Source organism: Ailuropoda melanoleuca, chromosome 15 (assembly GCF_002007445.2).
Source record: "Ailuropoda melanoleuca isolate Jingjing chromosome 15, ASM200744v2, whole genome shotgun sequence".
Lineage (NCBI taxonomy): Eukaryota > Metazoa > Chordata > Mammalia > Carnivora > Ursidae > Ailuropoda > Ailuropoda melanoleuca.
In genome coordinates this window covers 84,934,576-84,950,510 of record NC_048232.1, presented here as the reverse complement: position 1 = coordinate 84,950,510, position 15,935 = coordinate 84,934,576, and the positions used below count along the sequence as shown (strand labels likewise).

Here is a 15,935-nt window from a genome sequence, read left to right as displayed (position 1 = left end):
CAAGGCTGCAAGCACCATGCTCCGCCCACCCCTCCCAGGGCTGACCCCAGTCTGGAAATAAACACAAATGTACAGGGAGCCCAGAGCTGCAGGTGCCAGGGGCCCCCAGTCACTGCCTCGGGACCCTCACCTGCCACCCCTCACTACCTGCCCAGGGCCACAGCCAGGCCTCAGCACCTGACACTACATGACAGGTAACACCAAAAAGTCCTCTTGGCAGGGGCCGTGGGGGCGAGAGTCTGCCCCTGACGCCGGGACTCAAGCAGGCCCAGCCAGCAGGGAGCTGGGCTCTCCCCCAGGCTGGAGTAGGAGGTGGGGGCTGGCCAAGGGCTCCTCCGGTGGGCACGCAGGTCCTCCTGAAGCCTCAGCATCTTCCCCAACACACCTAAGCATTCAGGCGGCTCTGGGAGTTCCCAGCTGTCAGCCGGCCAGCTGATGGACAGCCTCGGGACCCTGGGCCGCCAGCGCTGATGGCAGAGCTGAGACGATGTTTATTTATTCCTCTTTCCCAGACCCACCCCTCCTGCTGCCTGCTCCCCAGCAGAGGGGAAGGTCCGTCTGAGCAGCATTCTCAGTGACCTCGATGTTGCCTTTAGACAAGGGTGGGTTCGCCTCTTGCATATGGGCTTTTTCAGAATCATTTATGAGCAGAAAACACATTGAAATAAAACTTTGCTAATACTAACCCTTCTGCAGTTCCTTGAGGCTCTGTGACTTGTGTCACTGTGGGGGTGGGGTGGAAGAGGAGACAGGAAGGGGCCTGGCACTTACTTCTAATGTGTGTTGGTGTTTGTCACGTAAGGTTCGGACTGTACAGAAAACTGTGCACAGGAAGAAAATACTGGGCATCCAGAGGCAAACGTTGATCGCTCTGATGAAACCACATGGCCCACTGTGGGGCTGCTGCTTTTCTCTTCATCAGACGGGCTTTCCCCTGGGGTCACACATTCTCCATCAGCCCACATGGATCATGATTTATTATGTAGCACATTCCCTGTCCTTGGACAGTTAGGCTGTTTCCAATTTGTGAACTTTTTTTTTTTTAAGTAGCCTCCACACCCAGGGTTGGGCTTGAACTCACAACCTTGAGATCAAGAGTCGCATGTGCTACCAACTGAGCCAGCCAGGTGCCCCTCAGATGATTTTCTTGAGACTAGACTCCTGGAGATAGAAAGGCCAGGCCGCGTGGACGCTGGGAGTCCAGCCTTGAGACCCTCCCCTCGTGCCCAGCCTTTTTCACACCATCTCAGCAGTGTGAGAAGCTCTCTCCAGTCCTGTTGTGCAACTCTGTATGTCCCATTGTTTTCCTTTTTGCTTTCCCCTCTGGCCAGCCCTGAAAAGCAGGGAGAAATCATTAGCCTCACTTTCTGCTGGAGGTAATGGGGCTCAGCAGTGAATGGCCTTCAGGTTGGAGGTGGGGCCTGAGGTAAGGCAGGCTTCAGTCTCCCTGTGGAAGGCTGCAAGGGGGATCACTAGCTCCCTCATTCCTTCATGCACTGTTCCACGTGCCAGAGACTCGGCCGCAGCTGCCCCAACACACCCTCCCCTGCTCCTGGGGTGCCGGTGAGAAAGATGTAAGACAAGTGCCAGATGGTGTCATGAGTGAGATGGTAAATGCCAAGACAGAAATCAGGCCACAAGGCAACGTGGGAGTGAGGGCTGTTGTCTCTGAAGAGACGATGAAGCTGGCCCTGCTGGGATAGGTGTTCGAGGTGGTGGAAACAGCAAGGGCAGACGCCTTGCGTTTGGAACAACCTTGTGGCATTAACTTCCAGAAACAGATGGCAGAAAGCAGGTCGCTGAGGGGACAGTGGAAATGAGGCTGGAATGGAAGCACACTAGATGTGCTCTAGAGGGAGTGACCAGCAAGTGCAAAGGCCCTGGGGCAGAGACCTGCTGGGTATCTCCAGGAACATCGTGAAGGCCTGCGTAGCTGGGGTGGGGTGGAGTGGAGAAGAGGAGAGGATGGGGAAGTGCGTAGGAAGGAAGGCTGGAAGCCACGCCTCAGGCCAGGGAGCCCCTTTCTCCTCTCTTCTCCTTTTACCTTCTGTTCTGGCCCAGGCCGACGTACTGGAGCAGGGCTGGGACTCGTCAGTAGGCAGGAAAAGGCTTGGCCTGGGAATCCCTTCTCCACACCTATTGTGTGCTGGGGACTCTGCAGAGCTCTGCGCTCACATTAGGTCTCCCCGTCCGGGTCCCCTTCTGGAGGATGAGAAAACAGGCCTGAGTGTCAGGCTTTGAATGCACACCTATCTGAGCTCACAAGGGGCTGTCCCCAGGAGCTGAGAAGGCCATAGACTGGACCTGGTCCCTACCCTCTCCTGGTCTCATGCCTTTCCACCCTCTCAGACCTGACATCCTTTTAAAATAACATTTATTTAGTCTCCTGAAGTGGATTCACAAGTCATATCACCAGCCTACACATACAGTTTTAAAAAATCAGGGCGCCCAGGTGGTACAGTCGGTTAAGCCTCTGGCTCTTGGTTTCAGTTCAGGTCTGATCTCAGGGTGGTGAGATCAAGCCCCGCGCCTGGCTCCATGCTCAGTGCAGTCCGCTTGGGTTTCTCTCTCCCTCTCCCTTGGCCCCTTCCCCTGCCCCTGCTCCCTCTCTCTCTCAAATAAATAAATAAATCTTTAAACAAAAAATCAACACAAAGCTCCAATTACATTATAAAAGCAAGAAAGGAAAGGAATTTATAAAGCGATGCACATTTCAGGGTGTAAATGCTGGCCCAAGTCCCCCAGAAGGGGGGTGGCCAGGGGTTTGCCCAGATGCTCAGTTCCTGGAGGGTCAGAGCCCCAAATGCAGCCTGACTCCCAGTCTCTGCTGACAGGGACACGGTTTTCCCAAGCAGGGTGCAATTCTTGGTCTGTTTCCAAACAAAGCAGGACCAGATACCTTCAGCTATGGCGCAGCTGCGTTCCTGGCAATTCCATGTTTGTTCACACTGGGCAAAAAAGTCCGACGAGTCCATACAAGAAACGGAGTGAAGCCCCGCCTGGGAGAATTGTAATGGGCCTCTTCTCTCCCAGAAGGTTGCAGGCGCAGGAGCGGGAGGGCCCAAGCCTCAGGATTGCCACACCCCAGTCCCCAACCGACTGGATTCCGATCCCCGTCCTTCAGACAACTAGACACCACCCTGCAAAACGCTACACCCTCCGAAACGCCTCCAGGGGAGGGCCACTCTGCTGACGGTTGATCTCAGTTATCGACCTTATTGAACTGGCTTTAAAAATAATCTTTAAGTCCCTTTATTACATTTCACTTAAGGCTTGACCGGGCCGTAAATCCTGCGGTCCTCTGGTCCCTCCCTTGTGCCTCTGCACCAGCCCTCCGCGGTCCAGCAGGAGAGGGTGTTGAGGCCGAACCTGGGCCCTCCCTTCCTAGCACCGCGTTCCTCCCCGCACAAGGAAGGGAGGGCGGGAGGGGTTAGCCGTCCCGGTTTACAGCTGAGGAGAGCCAGCCAGCACCCAGTCGCGGCTGCGCAGGTGGGACCTGGCTTCCCTTCCCTCTGTCTGGTGCCCACCCCCAGACCCGCTGGCTTTACCAGCTCCTGTCCACAGAGCTCTTGATGCCAGAGTTTTAATTATGTGGGTTCTGTCAACAGTACATGAATTCCACTGGCATCACTGCCCTTAGAAATTAATAGCAACTCACAGAGTACAGTACATGCTCTTTGCTGCCCTTGGGTGTGTGTGTGTGTGTGTTTTAATCGATTGATGCAACAAACATGTGTCGAATAGCTACCTCGTGCCAAGCTTAGTGCTGGGTCCTGGGTCTGCAACATAGAAAAGGAAATTATACGTATGAAAGATTTTAACAATCAGCCTATTTAACCCTCGCAACGACCTGTCATTTGCCCCATTCTATAGATCGGGAAGACAGAAGCGCAACGAGGTGAGGCAATTTGCTCGTGAAAGTCATGCCGCCAAGAAGTGCGACTCGTGGGACGTGAGGTCTGTCCTCACGTGAGCCACAAAGTGAGCGCCTACCGGGTGCAGCCGGCCACCACAAATAAACGGCTGGCCTTACACTGTAATTATAGGGAGAAGTTTCAGAGAACTGGGTAAGGTTCATGAACTACACGTGAAAACGGACTTCCAACTGGTCATCAATAGAAAATGCCCACAAACTTGGAAGATCCAGAAAACCCTGGGCGTAGCGACCGCTACGGAAGTTGCCGAGGAACTCCCCCCATTCTAATATAAAGCACGAAAACGAATACAGCTTACTTATAAAAAACAAAAACCCTTACCAAGCTTGCTTACTGACTCCTCCCCTTCCCAAGTCTGTCTACTCTTTTAGTAATAAAAGGGGGGTCGGGCAGATCGCAACTCCCAGGCATCCCGCAAAGTAGGCGGGTCACCTTAGGGGCAACCTTTACCCGCTCAAAAATTCGTCTCACATTAGCAGTGAGGATTCGGGCGTCACCCCGAATCGTTATTTTCCTTACTCATAAGTTTAAGGCATAAAAGCTTACACGTGTTACTTACTGGGTAATGAATCCCATGCTCATTTGCCCTACGGTGAGTACCAGAGTGGACCGTTGAATCAAGAGCCCAGTTCCTTTGCAGTTTATCTTATTCACTTAGTTATTTGCTTGTGTCGCATTCCATTTTATTTCTTCGTCTGGGTAGAACCGGGAACGGTAGGTCCGCCGACCGCCGTATGCAGATAAGCAGCTGGCGTCGCAAAGGCTCACGGGAGCTCCCCGCCCCTTCCGGTTTCTGCCTGGTTTGAGCTGTCGCGAGAGTTTGTCGGCCGTACGCCGGAAGCAGCTAGTTGCTCCGTAGCGGCCGAAGGGGCGGGCTCGAGGGCCGAGGGAGTCTAAGCTCCTCGCGGCTTGTTTGGTGGTGCAAGATGGCGGACATCTCCCTGGACGAGCTCATCCGGAAGCGCGGGGCTGCGACGAAGGGGCGGTGAGCGGCCTTTTTTCCCTCCGGGGCTCAGGATCCGTGGCCTAGCGGGGCTCGGGGCGGGGGAGGGAGCGGTCCGGGAGCGACGCGGAGTGCCGTCTGCGCCCGCCCCCTGCTGCAGCCGCGCTCCTCATTGGCCCGGCCCCGCCGCCGCCGCGGGCCCGGCCGTTCGGCAGTCCACACTGGCTGGAAGCGCCGTCGCTCTGGGGAGGCCGGCGGGGCTGCTGGCGGCGGCTAGGCCGGAGCGCTCAGTTCGTGGGAACGGCCCGGGGAGGTTGGGGAGGGTGGGCGTCCCGCAGGGGGAGGGGCTGCCCCCGGGGGGAGGGGTCCGGAAGGTGTCCCCGGCTCAGCCCCCTTCCCTGGGAAGACGGGCCGTCGGGTCCCGCTGCTCCATCATCTCCGCGCGGCCTTAGAGTTAGGACGAGTGAAGTTTAGCGGGGAAGTGACTTGCTCAGAGTCTGCCTGTTACCGTCGAAGCTGAGACCTAGACCTTAACTTCCAAATCCTGCGTGCGCTTCCCGGCTCCGCCGCCTCTATTAACACTCGCCTCAGTTGCGCGGCGTTTCAAGTTCTCTAAGCGCTTTCGTGTAACTACCGTCCCATTTGCTCTTTTCGCAACCGTACCGGCCAGGTATTAATATTTTCCCCATTTTGCAGATGGCGAGCTTGAGGCCGGGAGAAGTAGAGTGAGTGACTTGCCCGAGGCCACGAAGAGCTGAGATTTGGGGCTGAGTGCCCTAGAGAGAGTTGGCCGAGTTGGCCTCAGGTGCCTCAGGTTTGGGCAAAAAAACCCCAGGTGGGACTGGAGGTTAGAGCTTCTTGATGGTTGTAGCTCCCAGTTGTCGGAGAAGACTGTTCTGGATCTGAGTGAGGAGAAGATTTGCGGTGATGTGCCCCCAAATTTCTTCTGGACCCTTAAATATTGTTAGTCATTTAGCCTGTATGAGCTCCGGTTCACCTGTATGAAGAAGTGGGAAGGCCGCCAGTAGTTCTCCAGCACACACTGCATTAGTTCATATCTCTTTGTAAACAGGCTGTAAAGATGTTAGATACTGTTTTCTCAGACGTCATTCACTTAGCAGATATTTACTAATACCTCCCGAGTTTGGTGGCTAGAAAACATCTTTCTGTTGCTAACTGAAATGTATCCCTTCACCCCCAGCTCTCATATCCGCTGCACCTGGCGCCACCATGTTATTCACCAGCCAGCATTTCACCTGGGTTCTGGTTCATAACAGGCACACAGGAAGCATTAATTTGCTCAGCCATTCTCTGTGAGTAGTTCTCTCCTGGGTCTTCCCTCTAATAACTGGTGTGGAGTTGGTGCTGCATCCTTTCGCCATTTTTAAGTCTGTCTAGGTTTTATAGGTTTGCTGGACAGTGGCTGAACAAGCCAGCTTCCCAGACCATGCTCTTTCTGCAGTCACTCCCCTCGGTTCCTGACTGCAGGCGGTCTGTACTGTCTGTTGGGTCTGTACTTTCTTGATGCCCATGTGTGCAGAGTCTGGTGTTGGGCATTGAGTGGGATACATGGGATGAACGGGGACTGTGCAACCAGGCAGACGTGGTGCCCTAGTGGGCCTGTTGGGCTTCTGTGCTTCCCTGGCAAGAGGACTTCTGAGCTGGGCCATTTCCTCATTTGTTGTAATGGTTCCTGGCCAGTGGTTGAGGAATTTAAGTATGAGAATATAAAAATGTGTATTTTAAAGTTTGTACCAGGTAGTAAGTGTTCAGCAAGTGATGGCAATTATTGTGGATCTTTAAAGAGTAGAAGCCCAAGCCCCTCCCCCAATGGGGGGGCCATAGGTAAGCATTGGAGCCGCAGAGTCAGACTGAAGTTTTGATTCCCTTCTCTCACTTTCCACATAATGTTTTTGGTTGTTGGTTTTTTTTAAGATTTTATTTGAGAGGGGCGCCTGAGTGGCGCAGGCGTTAAGCGTCTGCCTTCGGCTCAGGGCGTGATCCTGGCATTCCAGGATCGAGTCCCACATCAGGCTCCTCCGCTGGGAGCCTGCTTCTTCCTCTGCCACTCCCCTGCTGTGTTCCCTCTCTCCCTGGCTGTCTCTCTGTCACATAAATAAAATAAAATCTTTAAAAAAAAAAAAAGATTTTATTTGAGAGAGAGTGAGAGCGCGCGTAACACAAGAGGGGGGAAGGTCAGGGAGAAGGGGATGCCCTGCTAAACAGGGAGCCCATTGCGGGGCTCGATTCCACGACCCTGAGATCATGACCTGAGCCGAAGGCAGACGCTTAACTGACTGAGCCCCACCAGGCGCCCCTTCACATTATCTTACGCAAGTTACTTAACTATTCCGTACCTCTCTCGTTTATAAAATGTAGATAATATTTATTTTGTTAGATGATTGTTTGGACTAAGTGAATTAATATATCTAAAGTACTTTAAAAGTATCTGATGGTTCAAAGTGTTCAGCAGATGTTAGCTCTCGTCGTCATTATTGAAAGCTTTTAAATAAAGAAGTAACATTCCAGTTTTGTGTGAGAATTTGTGAGAGCATATTGGCTTGCTATTACGTGAAGGTTGGATTGGGGGAATGTGCAGACAGAGACTGCACACTAGTTTGGCCTGCATGCTGTGTTTGGATTAAACCTTGTGGAAACTTCGTTTTTCTTTTACTTGCAAAGCCAGTGAATACTGCATCCAGGGCATCCCTGTCAAGAACCGAAAGGTCTAAGCTAATTTCAGTGAACAGCTGTCATTTTCTACAGTAACTATATTCTGTCTTACATGGTTCCTGGAAGAACTCTTCCCTTCTTGGGAGCCATGGAATGGCATTGCGTGGAGGTCCCCGGAAGAATTTTGTGCTTGATCATTTAAGTAGAACCAATGATCTCCAAAAACTTTCTTCCTCTTAGTGAAAATAGCAAAAGAACCCCTGGATGTGTAAATAACGTGTTTCCCCACAGGTTGTGGAACGTGCTCGTTCTTTAGAGAAGCCATTCTGTTTTGTGTCCGTCACACCTTGTAAGTCAAGAACGGGGTCGTTATCATTATTATTACCTGGGCCCCCAGTTAATCGTCTAAATGTTTCCATGGTTAATGTGAAAATAGAGGAAGGGAGAGTTTTGAGTGATACTTCACTCAGCCGTGGTGAGGCGCTGTCCTTCCCCATGCGCAGCACAGCTCTGGTGACTTCAGTTGCCTGAGACCCATGGATGAGTCTCCCCAGAACAGCACAGGGCACCAGGTGTAGTACCAGCCTGTTCTTCTTGTCGGTTTTTTCCAGAAGCTGTGAGCGTACCGCTGATCAAGTTGGCGGAGTCGCCCACAATGGTTTGATTTGTTAGGCTCTCAGATGTTAGCTGTCTGTCCACTGCCACCTCCTAGTTAGAGAAGGTTCATCTCAGGTGGGAGGCAGCCTTCGTGGGAAGGCTGGACTGTGAGTGTGGTGGGGTTGAGCAGCTCTGGCCCGGATCCCCTGCCAAGGGAGTCCTTGGAGCCATGGGGAAAGGGGTTGGTCAGCTTTTCAGTTCAGGCCAGAGCTCTGGTCCTGGTACTTATTGGTTGTTTCCTTGTTGAAATAAGATAAAGGAAATGTAGACCTAAAGCAGAGAGGAGGAAAATTAGTTGTTATGTAACTTGGAGGGGAAGAAATAGGATTTAAAACATCTGCACAGGACCCTCTTGGAGGGTAAGGGGTCGGTGTCTTGTTTGCCTGTATCTGTGAAGCACCTAGTTCAGGACTGACTCTCCGTAACAGAATCAAACTGTGTTTTCTCCTCATAAAGGTGGCCTCAGCACACGTAACCAACCCAGAGACCCAGTGGATTGAAATCCACTTTATAATAATAATAATAATAATAATCCAGTGCTCCCCTCAAGGGCCTGAACCCTTCAGACTAGACATCTGTCCAGAGCCAGCTCTGGTCGGGGTCTGGCGGAGAGCGCTAGGTTCCAGTGGGGGCCCTGGCCCTCTCCCCTACAGCGCTCTTCCCAGGACCCCGTGGAGCACCTAGCGGGGCCCTGCCACCAGGGCGGGGGGTGCATCGTTTCAGTGCGGCCGGCTGGGGCAGTGCAGAGACTCGTTCCAAACCTCCTGCGCCTCTCTGCCAGCATTGACTGAGGCCCGAAGTGCGGAATGTGTTTCAGGAACATCAGATAGTGTGCAGTGGGAGGTGAGGCTGCAGGCAGAAGCTGGGGCCAGACCAGAGGCTCTGCTGAGGGGTTGGGCTTTGTGAGGGAGCCCTCGGCAGTCCTTGGAACAGGCGGATAACACCACGAACTCTGTGTTTTGGAGACCCACTCCTAGCAGGAGTGTTTATTTGAAAAATTCCTGATGACTAATGCCTGCCTTGTACCCAGCGCTGCTGCCTGCTGGGATGAATAGCGGTCTTTTCATGCAAGAGGAGGAGCAGCGATTATAAAAAGCCTGAACACTGAAGCCCCTAAAGCTGTTCATGAAAGGAGTTGAAAGAACTGGTGTAACCGGGAACTGAATGCCTGGAATGGAGGGGAAGTAGCTTACTCACGCATCTGCACCCCAGCCACATCCCCTCCCTCCCCCACGTGGACCTGTTGTGCTGTTCAGATAGAGAAAAAAGACCAGCGCAAGGCACCTGGGCCATCTTTCTGGCCAGACCAGCAGTGTGGTCTGTGGGTCCCGAGTGGGCCCGCTGGGCCGTCCTCGGTGGGTGTGCGCTCACCCTCTGGCCGCCAGAACGTGTGCTGTGGCCCTGGGTGACGGGGTCCTAAGCTGTTCCTTAGCCTGGGGACAGTACGTCCCCCCCTTTAACTCTTCAAGTTCTGGTCGTGGTTTTTGACCCGTGCTTCGGTTACTGGTGCTCTGACTAGATACGGGCAAGTCCCGGGCGGCCTTCCGCGGGACCTCATCTGTGAACTGGATTACAGTCTCATTCTCACAGTTGGGAGGGTGAAAGGAGGATGTCCAGGGGGGCCCTGTAGGGCTCTTGACACTTAGTGGGTGCTCAGGACGGGAAAGCTCTTGGAGCCTTTTCTCATCCGCCAGGCGAGGAGATGCCGGGTGTACCCCGGAGAGGCCCCTCGAGCTGCGGGAGATGCGGGTTTGGAGGCAGACCCTGTGGTTCTGCACAGTAAGGGCCTCAGCCGCAGTTGTGCCCAGGGCTCGACTGCCCCAGGGAGGGCGCGGACCGCAGAAGTGCTGAGGGGGCAATGAGGGAATGCTCTTGAGGGCAGGGCGCTGCAAGCTGTGGGCCGCGGTGGGCGCTGTTCACGTGACCTGGGGCCCACTCGGCTCTTCCCGAGCCCGCTGGGCCTCCTCTAAGCCCTCTCACAGCCATACGGGGGTCTGATTGTGTGCGGCGTCCCCAGAGACTTGGTCCTTCCCCTCCTGGAGCAGGAGTGCTCCTACCATGCTCTTTTTGGTGACTTGATTTCCCAACCCAAGGCGTCTGGCTTCAGAGAGGTCCCATGCTTGGTACGTGAACGGTTTTATCTGGAGGGCTCTTCACTAACGCTGGTTTCATCCGGATCTGGACAGTAAATGTTGATCAAAATCCTTTTCCCTAGGTTTTTTTTTTTTTTTTTTTAATAATACACCTTTTTTTATTTTTTTAAGATTTTATTANGAGGGCTCTTCACTAACGCTGGTTTCATCCGGATCTGGACAGTAAATGTTGATCAAAATCCTTTTCCCTAGGGTTTTTTTTTTTTTTTATAATACACCTTTTTTTATTTAAGATTTTATTAATTTATTTAACAGAGATAGAGACAGCTAACGAGAGAGGGAACACAAGCAGGGGGAGTGGGAGAGGAAGAAGCAGGCTCCTAGTGGAGGAGCCTGATGTGGGGTTCGATCCCAGAATGCTGGGATCACGCCCTGAGCTGAAGGCAGATGCTTAACAACTGCACCACCCAGACGCCCCCTTTTTTTTTTTTTTTTTTTTTAAACCCACTCCTTTATAGGAGAAAATAGGACAGGAACCAGCAAGTAGGGCACCTCCCGCCCCTACCTTAAACGTAATCTGACCAGTTCTGTAAATGACCCTTGCCCTCTCTCTTCCACCCGGTTCTTGTGTAGACCCACTGGAAAGTATTTAAATCCTAAAGTAATTTGCTGTTTTTCAAAGAAAAATGGTCGGTGCATCACTGCCTTCGGCAGTCTTGTGGACTGGAGGCGGCCAGTGTTTGCACTGGCCAGAGGATAACAGGATGACGGTCTGGATTTGCCTTTACTGGTACCTCGGGTGTGCTCCTGCTGTCAGCACAGGAGCTGGTGGGCAGTCTCCCTGCAGTCGGTTGGGGGCAGGTGAGGCAGTAGGCTCACCTGCTGAGTTGCGCAGGGTGCAGGAGGCCTCGGGGGAAGGCTGGACCCGGATGTGGGAAACCGTAGAGGAACTTGTTTGTTCAGTACAGTTTTGCCTTCTGACACCAAGTCAGAGATTCTGAACGCTGCTGTCATCCAGGATCACCTGTGGAGTCAAGAATGCAGATGCCCAGGCCCTCACCTGGATTTTAGATTCAGTAGCTGTGGGGTGGGGTCTGGACAGCTGTGGTTTTAAGCAGTTCCTCAGGAGTTTCTAATGCTCAGCCAGGGTTCAATACCACTTACAAAGCACTGGGCCCATTCTCCCCCTTTCCAGTCCAGTGGGGAAGGGAAAACAAGCAGATGTGGTTATAGGCACAAAGGAGGGTTGTCCTGGAAGAATCAGAGAGGGATGGTTCCCCAAGAGGAGATGTTGCCTTGGGAGCTGGAGTCCCTGAGCAGGGCACCCACTGCTCGAGTAGTGGTGGCAGCTGGAGCAGAGGGGCCTCGTGGTGTGGTGGGCAGGTGGGGCGAGGGAGCAGCCTGCAGACCCCACGAAGGACTTGGACTTGTACTTTCCTCGCAAGCCACCGAAGGGCCAACAGAGGAACCCCACAAGCAAATGGGCCTGTTTAATGGAGTTTAGTTCATTTCCAGTCTTACCAGTTTCTGAATTTGGCATTCTTGGTGGTGGTGGTGAGTGTGATAAATACATACTTGGTTTTGGGGCGCCTGGGTGGCTCAGTCGTTAAGCGTCTGCCTTCGGCTTGGGTCATGATCCCACGGTCCTGGGATCAAGCCCCACATCAGGTTCCCTGCTCGGTGAGCCTGCTTCTCCCTCTCCCTGCTGCTCCCCTGCTTGTGTGCGCGCGCGCGCTCTCTCTCTCTCTGTCAAGTAAATAAATAAAAATCTTATTTAAAAAAATACATACTTGGTTTTATCCCTGGTTCCTGCACACAGTTCCTAAAACTCGTGGGAGTTTCCTGAGTTACAAGGGCAGTAGGAGCATCTTTTGTTCCAACGAGGTGTTGCCCGATGGGCCCCTGGATAGCTTCAGGACGGGGGCTGGTTGCCAGAATGACCTTGGCGGGATTAGTTGGAACTTGGAGCCCTACCCCACTCCCCACCCCACGACCTCCAGGGAGGGGAGAGGGGCTGGAGATGGAGTCAGTCATCAGTGGCCAGTGATTCAGTCAACCTTGCTTGCATAATGGAACCTCCTTAAAACCCCCTATACAATGGAATTTGGGGAGCTTCTGGGTTGGTGAACACAGCTACAAGCTGGGAGGGTGGTGCACCCAGAGAGGACATGGAAACTTCACACCCCTTCCCCTGTACTGCACGTCCCTCTTCCATTTGACTGTTTCTGGATTGTATCCTTTATAATAAGCTGATAATAGTAAATAAACTGTTTTTGCTGAGTTCTGTGAGACATTCTAGCAAATTCTTGAACTTGAGGAGGGGGTGTGGGTCCCCTCAATTTTTGCTAGTCTATCAAAAGTGTGGGAAGCCCAGGACTTGGGACTGACGTCCGAAGTGAGGGGAGTCTCGTGGGATAGCCCGTAACCTGTGGGGTGTGTGCCGACTCTGGGTAGTAGTGTCAGAATTGAATTGTAGGACACCCAGTTGGTGTCCAGAGAGTTCAAGAACAATTGATGTGAGGGAAACACCCACACCTTTGGTGTTTGGAAACAATTCAGTGACTGTTCTTCTTTTCTGTCAAGTCCTTGTGTCTTCAGTCTGTTAGTGGGCTAGCTCCTGCTCCCAGCCCGGGGTGGGGGGCTGTGTGCCGCCGGCGCCGGAGGCCTGGGCTGCCAGGAGCCGGCTGGCCACCCTTTGTTAATCATTTCCTCTCCAAGCCTGTTAGGCCCACCTCACAGGGTGCTGAGGGGGTGACTGAGAGCACGGCCGTGGAAGAGCTTTGGAAACTGAAGTTGCTCTTCAGATGTGTGGGATTGGGATATTTGGGGATATGCTTTTTTTTTTTTTTTTGGACTAGTGTCATTTGTAGGTTATTGTCCCTAATGGTGTCTCAGAACACCTGGTCTAGGGAGCAAAACAGTCTTACCTAAGTGACAGAAACCACCAGGCCATTCTTCCTGATTTTCTTTTCAAGGGAAAGTTAAAAGCCATAAACTGGGAGAGAAGTTTCAATATAGGTTTAATTGTTTCCTCAGACCGTGAGCAGATTTCTGGTTTCTCCAGGAACTCCCCTGTTCGCAGTATTACGACAGCCCTGCTTCCATGGGCTGCTGTTGATTACCCAGATCTGCTCAATACTGCAATTTTTACTTGCAGTCTCAATGCCAGACCAGGAGTCGGAGGTGTTCGATCTCGTGTTGGGATCCAGCAGAGCCTCCTCAGCCAGCCGGCCCGCACGGCCACCTTCCAGCAGAGGTTTGACGCCCGGCAGAAGATTGGCCTCGCAGACGCCCGGCTCAAGCTGGGGGTCAAGGATGCCCGGGAAAAGCTTTTGCAAAAAGATGCTCGGTTCCGGATCAAAGGGAAAGTGCAGGATGCCAGAGAGATGCTGAACTCGCGGAAGCAGCAGAGCACGGCGCCCCAGAAGCCCCGCCCGGTGGCCGATGCCCGCGAGAAGATCAGCTTGAAGCGGAATTCCCCAGCCACCTTCATGAGCCCCCCCATCGGGACCGTGACCCCTGCCCTGAAGCTCACCAAAACCATCCAGGTAGGTGTGGCTCTTGCCCTCTTTCCTGGGGAGCCAGGAACAAGTGTAGATTCAGGCAGTGAGCGGGGGCCAGGAGTGATGGGGCAAAACGGTCTTTCTCCCAAGTGTTTGTATGGTAACCGTATGAGGGTGGCAAGGTTTTGATCTAGTTTTATGGAGGAGAAAGGGGACTCCAGAAAAAGTCAGTGACCTTCTGCAGTGAGCCAGCAATGCAGGGAAGAGAGGGGAAAGGACGAAATGCTTGTGGGGCGTGTGTTAAGTGGCCGGCACTTCACACATAGGACCTTATTTATCTCTCACTGCAACTCAGGGACCATCACCCCAGTTTTTAAAAGACTCTTGGGCTCAGGGATGTGAATTATTGTGTCCAGAGTTAACATAGCCGTCATTGGGAGGCCCAGGGGAGGACCTGGCCCCCCGTCCAGGCCCTGGCCGCTTGCACAGCTGCCAAAGGAAATGAAAACAGTATTAATGTTCACAGTGACTTTGGTAACAGGAACAGCAGCAGCTGCGAACATTTATTGAGCCAGGTTCGTTGAGCAAGATGACAAGGCTTTCTGTCACTCCTGCTTTGGGCACGAGGCGCCCTGGAGGTTACCACGGGCCACAACTGAGTGCCACCGTATTTCAAGTTCAGTGACTCCTTTCTCATGGAGAACACGTGTGGACCCCCTGGGATGGATCACGGTCTCTGTGTGTTTCTAGGTTCCCCAGCAGAAGGCCATGGCACCACTCCACACCCATCCTGCTGGAATGAGGATCAATGTTGTCAATAACCACCCGGCCAAACAGGTGAGAGAGCAAGAACGTGTGTATGTGGGCATGAGTGTATGTGTGCAGTGTGTACGTGTAAACGTGCGTGTACTTTCATGAGCTCCTTTGGGTGGATTAACTGAGCCCTGGCCCAAGGTTCCCAGTGTGAAGAATTGGAGGGATTACATTTGGCTTTTTGCAGTTTTTGAGGTTTTTTTTATTTTTTCAAAGATTTATCTATTTTAGAGAGAGAGTGTGTGCAAATGGGGGAAGGGGCGGAGGGAGAGGGAGAGAGAGAACCCAAGTAGATCCCCTGTCTGGCACGGAGCCCACAACCCTGAGATCGCGACCTGAGCCAAAACCAAGTGTCAGATGCTCAACCAGCTGAGCCACCCAGGAGCCCCTGCAGTTGATGAGTTATAAAAAAAAAAAACAACAAACAAACAAACAAAAAAAAACTTATAGTAGGGGGGTGGGTATATAAGGGGCAGAGAGGCAAATTGAGTGTCTTCTATTTTTTGTTATTAAAGCAGTATATGCAAAAAAAATTAGTATATGCTTAATATAGAATATTTGCAAAATAGAGAAAGAATAAAAAGGAAAAAAGTTACTCATGCTCCCGCTCTCCAAAGCCAGCTGCTGTTGAAATTCTGCCCTGGCTCCTTTCTCTTTTTTTGGTTTTTTGTTTTTAAGCGTCATTATTGTTTAGTTAATGCCCTAGTTGGAGCTGTGTGTGTTATTATATTATTATCTAATTCTGTGTCCTTCTATTTTACTTTATAATTTAAGCACTTCTGTGATTCACATTTACTCTAAACATTTTTAATAACTGCATAATCCATCGAGTTGATGTTCCAGTTAAAGGCATTTTCCTCTAATTTTCACTGTTAGAAATCCTTCCGTGAACATCTTTGTGGCTATAGCTTTTTCTGGGGTTTGGCTGTATTTCTGTAGGCCAGACTGCCGAGGATGCACTTTCTAAACCAAGATGATAAACACCTGTTTTAAGGTGTTTCTAGGTGATGCCCGCTTCTGGAAAGGTAATTCTTGTGGACCTGGAGGTTGCAGCGCTTTTGTTGGACCCTTGTGGGTAGAGAGCCGGCCTGTGAGGGTGTGACTCCCAGGCCAGTCTCCCCTGTGGCCCCTTCTCCCTCCAGCAACCAGCTCCACGGGTCTTGCTGTTCTTGCCCCAAATGTCCTTCGAGGGACCGCAGGCCACCTGAGCTTTTCTTGCTTTCTCTTCAGAACGTGTATGACTTGGAGGAAGATGATGACCCGGTCGCTCCTGTTCCTGGTAAACAGATGAAATTCGCAGCCTCGGGCGGCTTCCTCC

General features: G+C 52.3%; 1 protein-coding gene, 1 long non-coding RNA gene and 1 other non-coding gene across 3 annotated transcripts in view; 1 reads left to right on the top strand and 2 right to left on the bottom strand.

Annotated features, from left to right (window-relative positions):
• Positions 1-4,713, bottom strand: LOC105240907. Its single transcript, XR_002144143.2, has 4 exons — positions 4,495-4,713; positions 2,900-3,779; positions 2,045-2,202; positions 1-1,333 (listed from the first exon to the last, which is right to left on the bottom strand). It is a non-coding gene; the product is annotated as an uncharacterized LOC105240907 (long non-coding RNA).
• Positions 4,322-4,471, bottom strand: LOC117796528. The gene has a single exon (XR_004621084.1). It is a non-coding gene; the product is annotated as a U12 minor spliceosomal RNA (small nuclear RNA).
• Positions 4,714-4,761: 48 nt separating the features above from the next.
• POLDIP3 (DNA polymerase delta interacting protein 3) overlaps positions 4,762-15,935 on the top strand; it is a 22,544-nt gene continuing 11,370 nt past the window's right edge. The window contains exons 1-4 of the mRNA XM_034643604.1: positions 4,762-4,920; positions 13,459-13,849; positions 14,555-14,641; positions 15,848-15,935. Of these exons, the coding sequence (XP_034499495.1) occupies positions 4,862-4,920; positions 13,459-13,849; positions 14,555-14,641; positions 15,848-15,935 (625 nt within the window). The 5' untranslated portion in view covers positions 4,762-4,861. The remainder of the gene's footprint in view (positions 4,921-13,458; positions 13,850-14,554; positions 14,642-15,847) is intronic.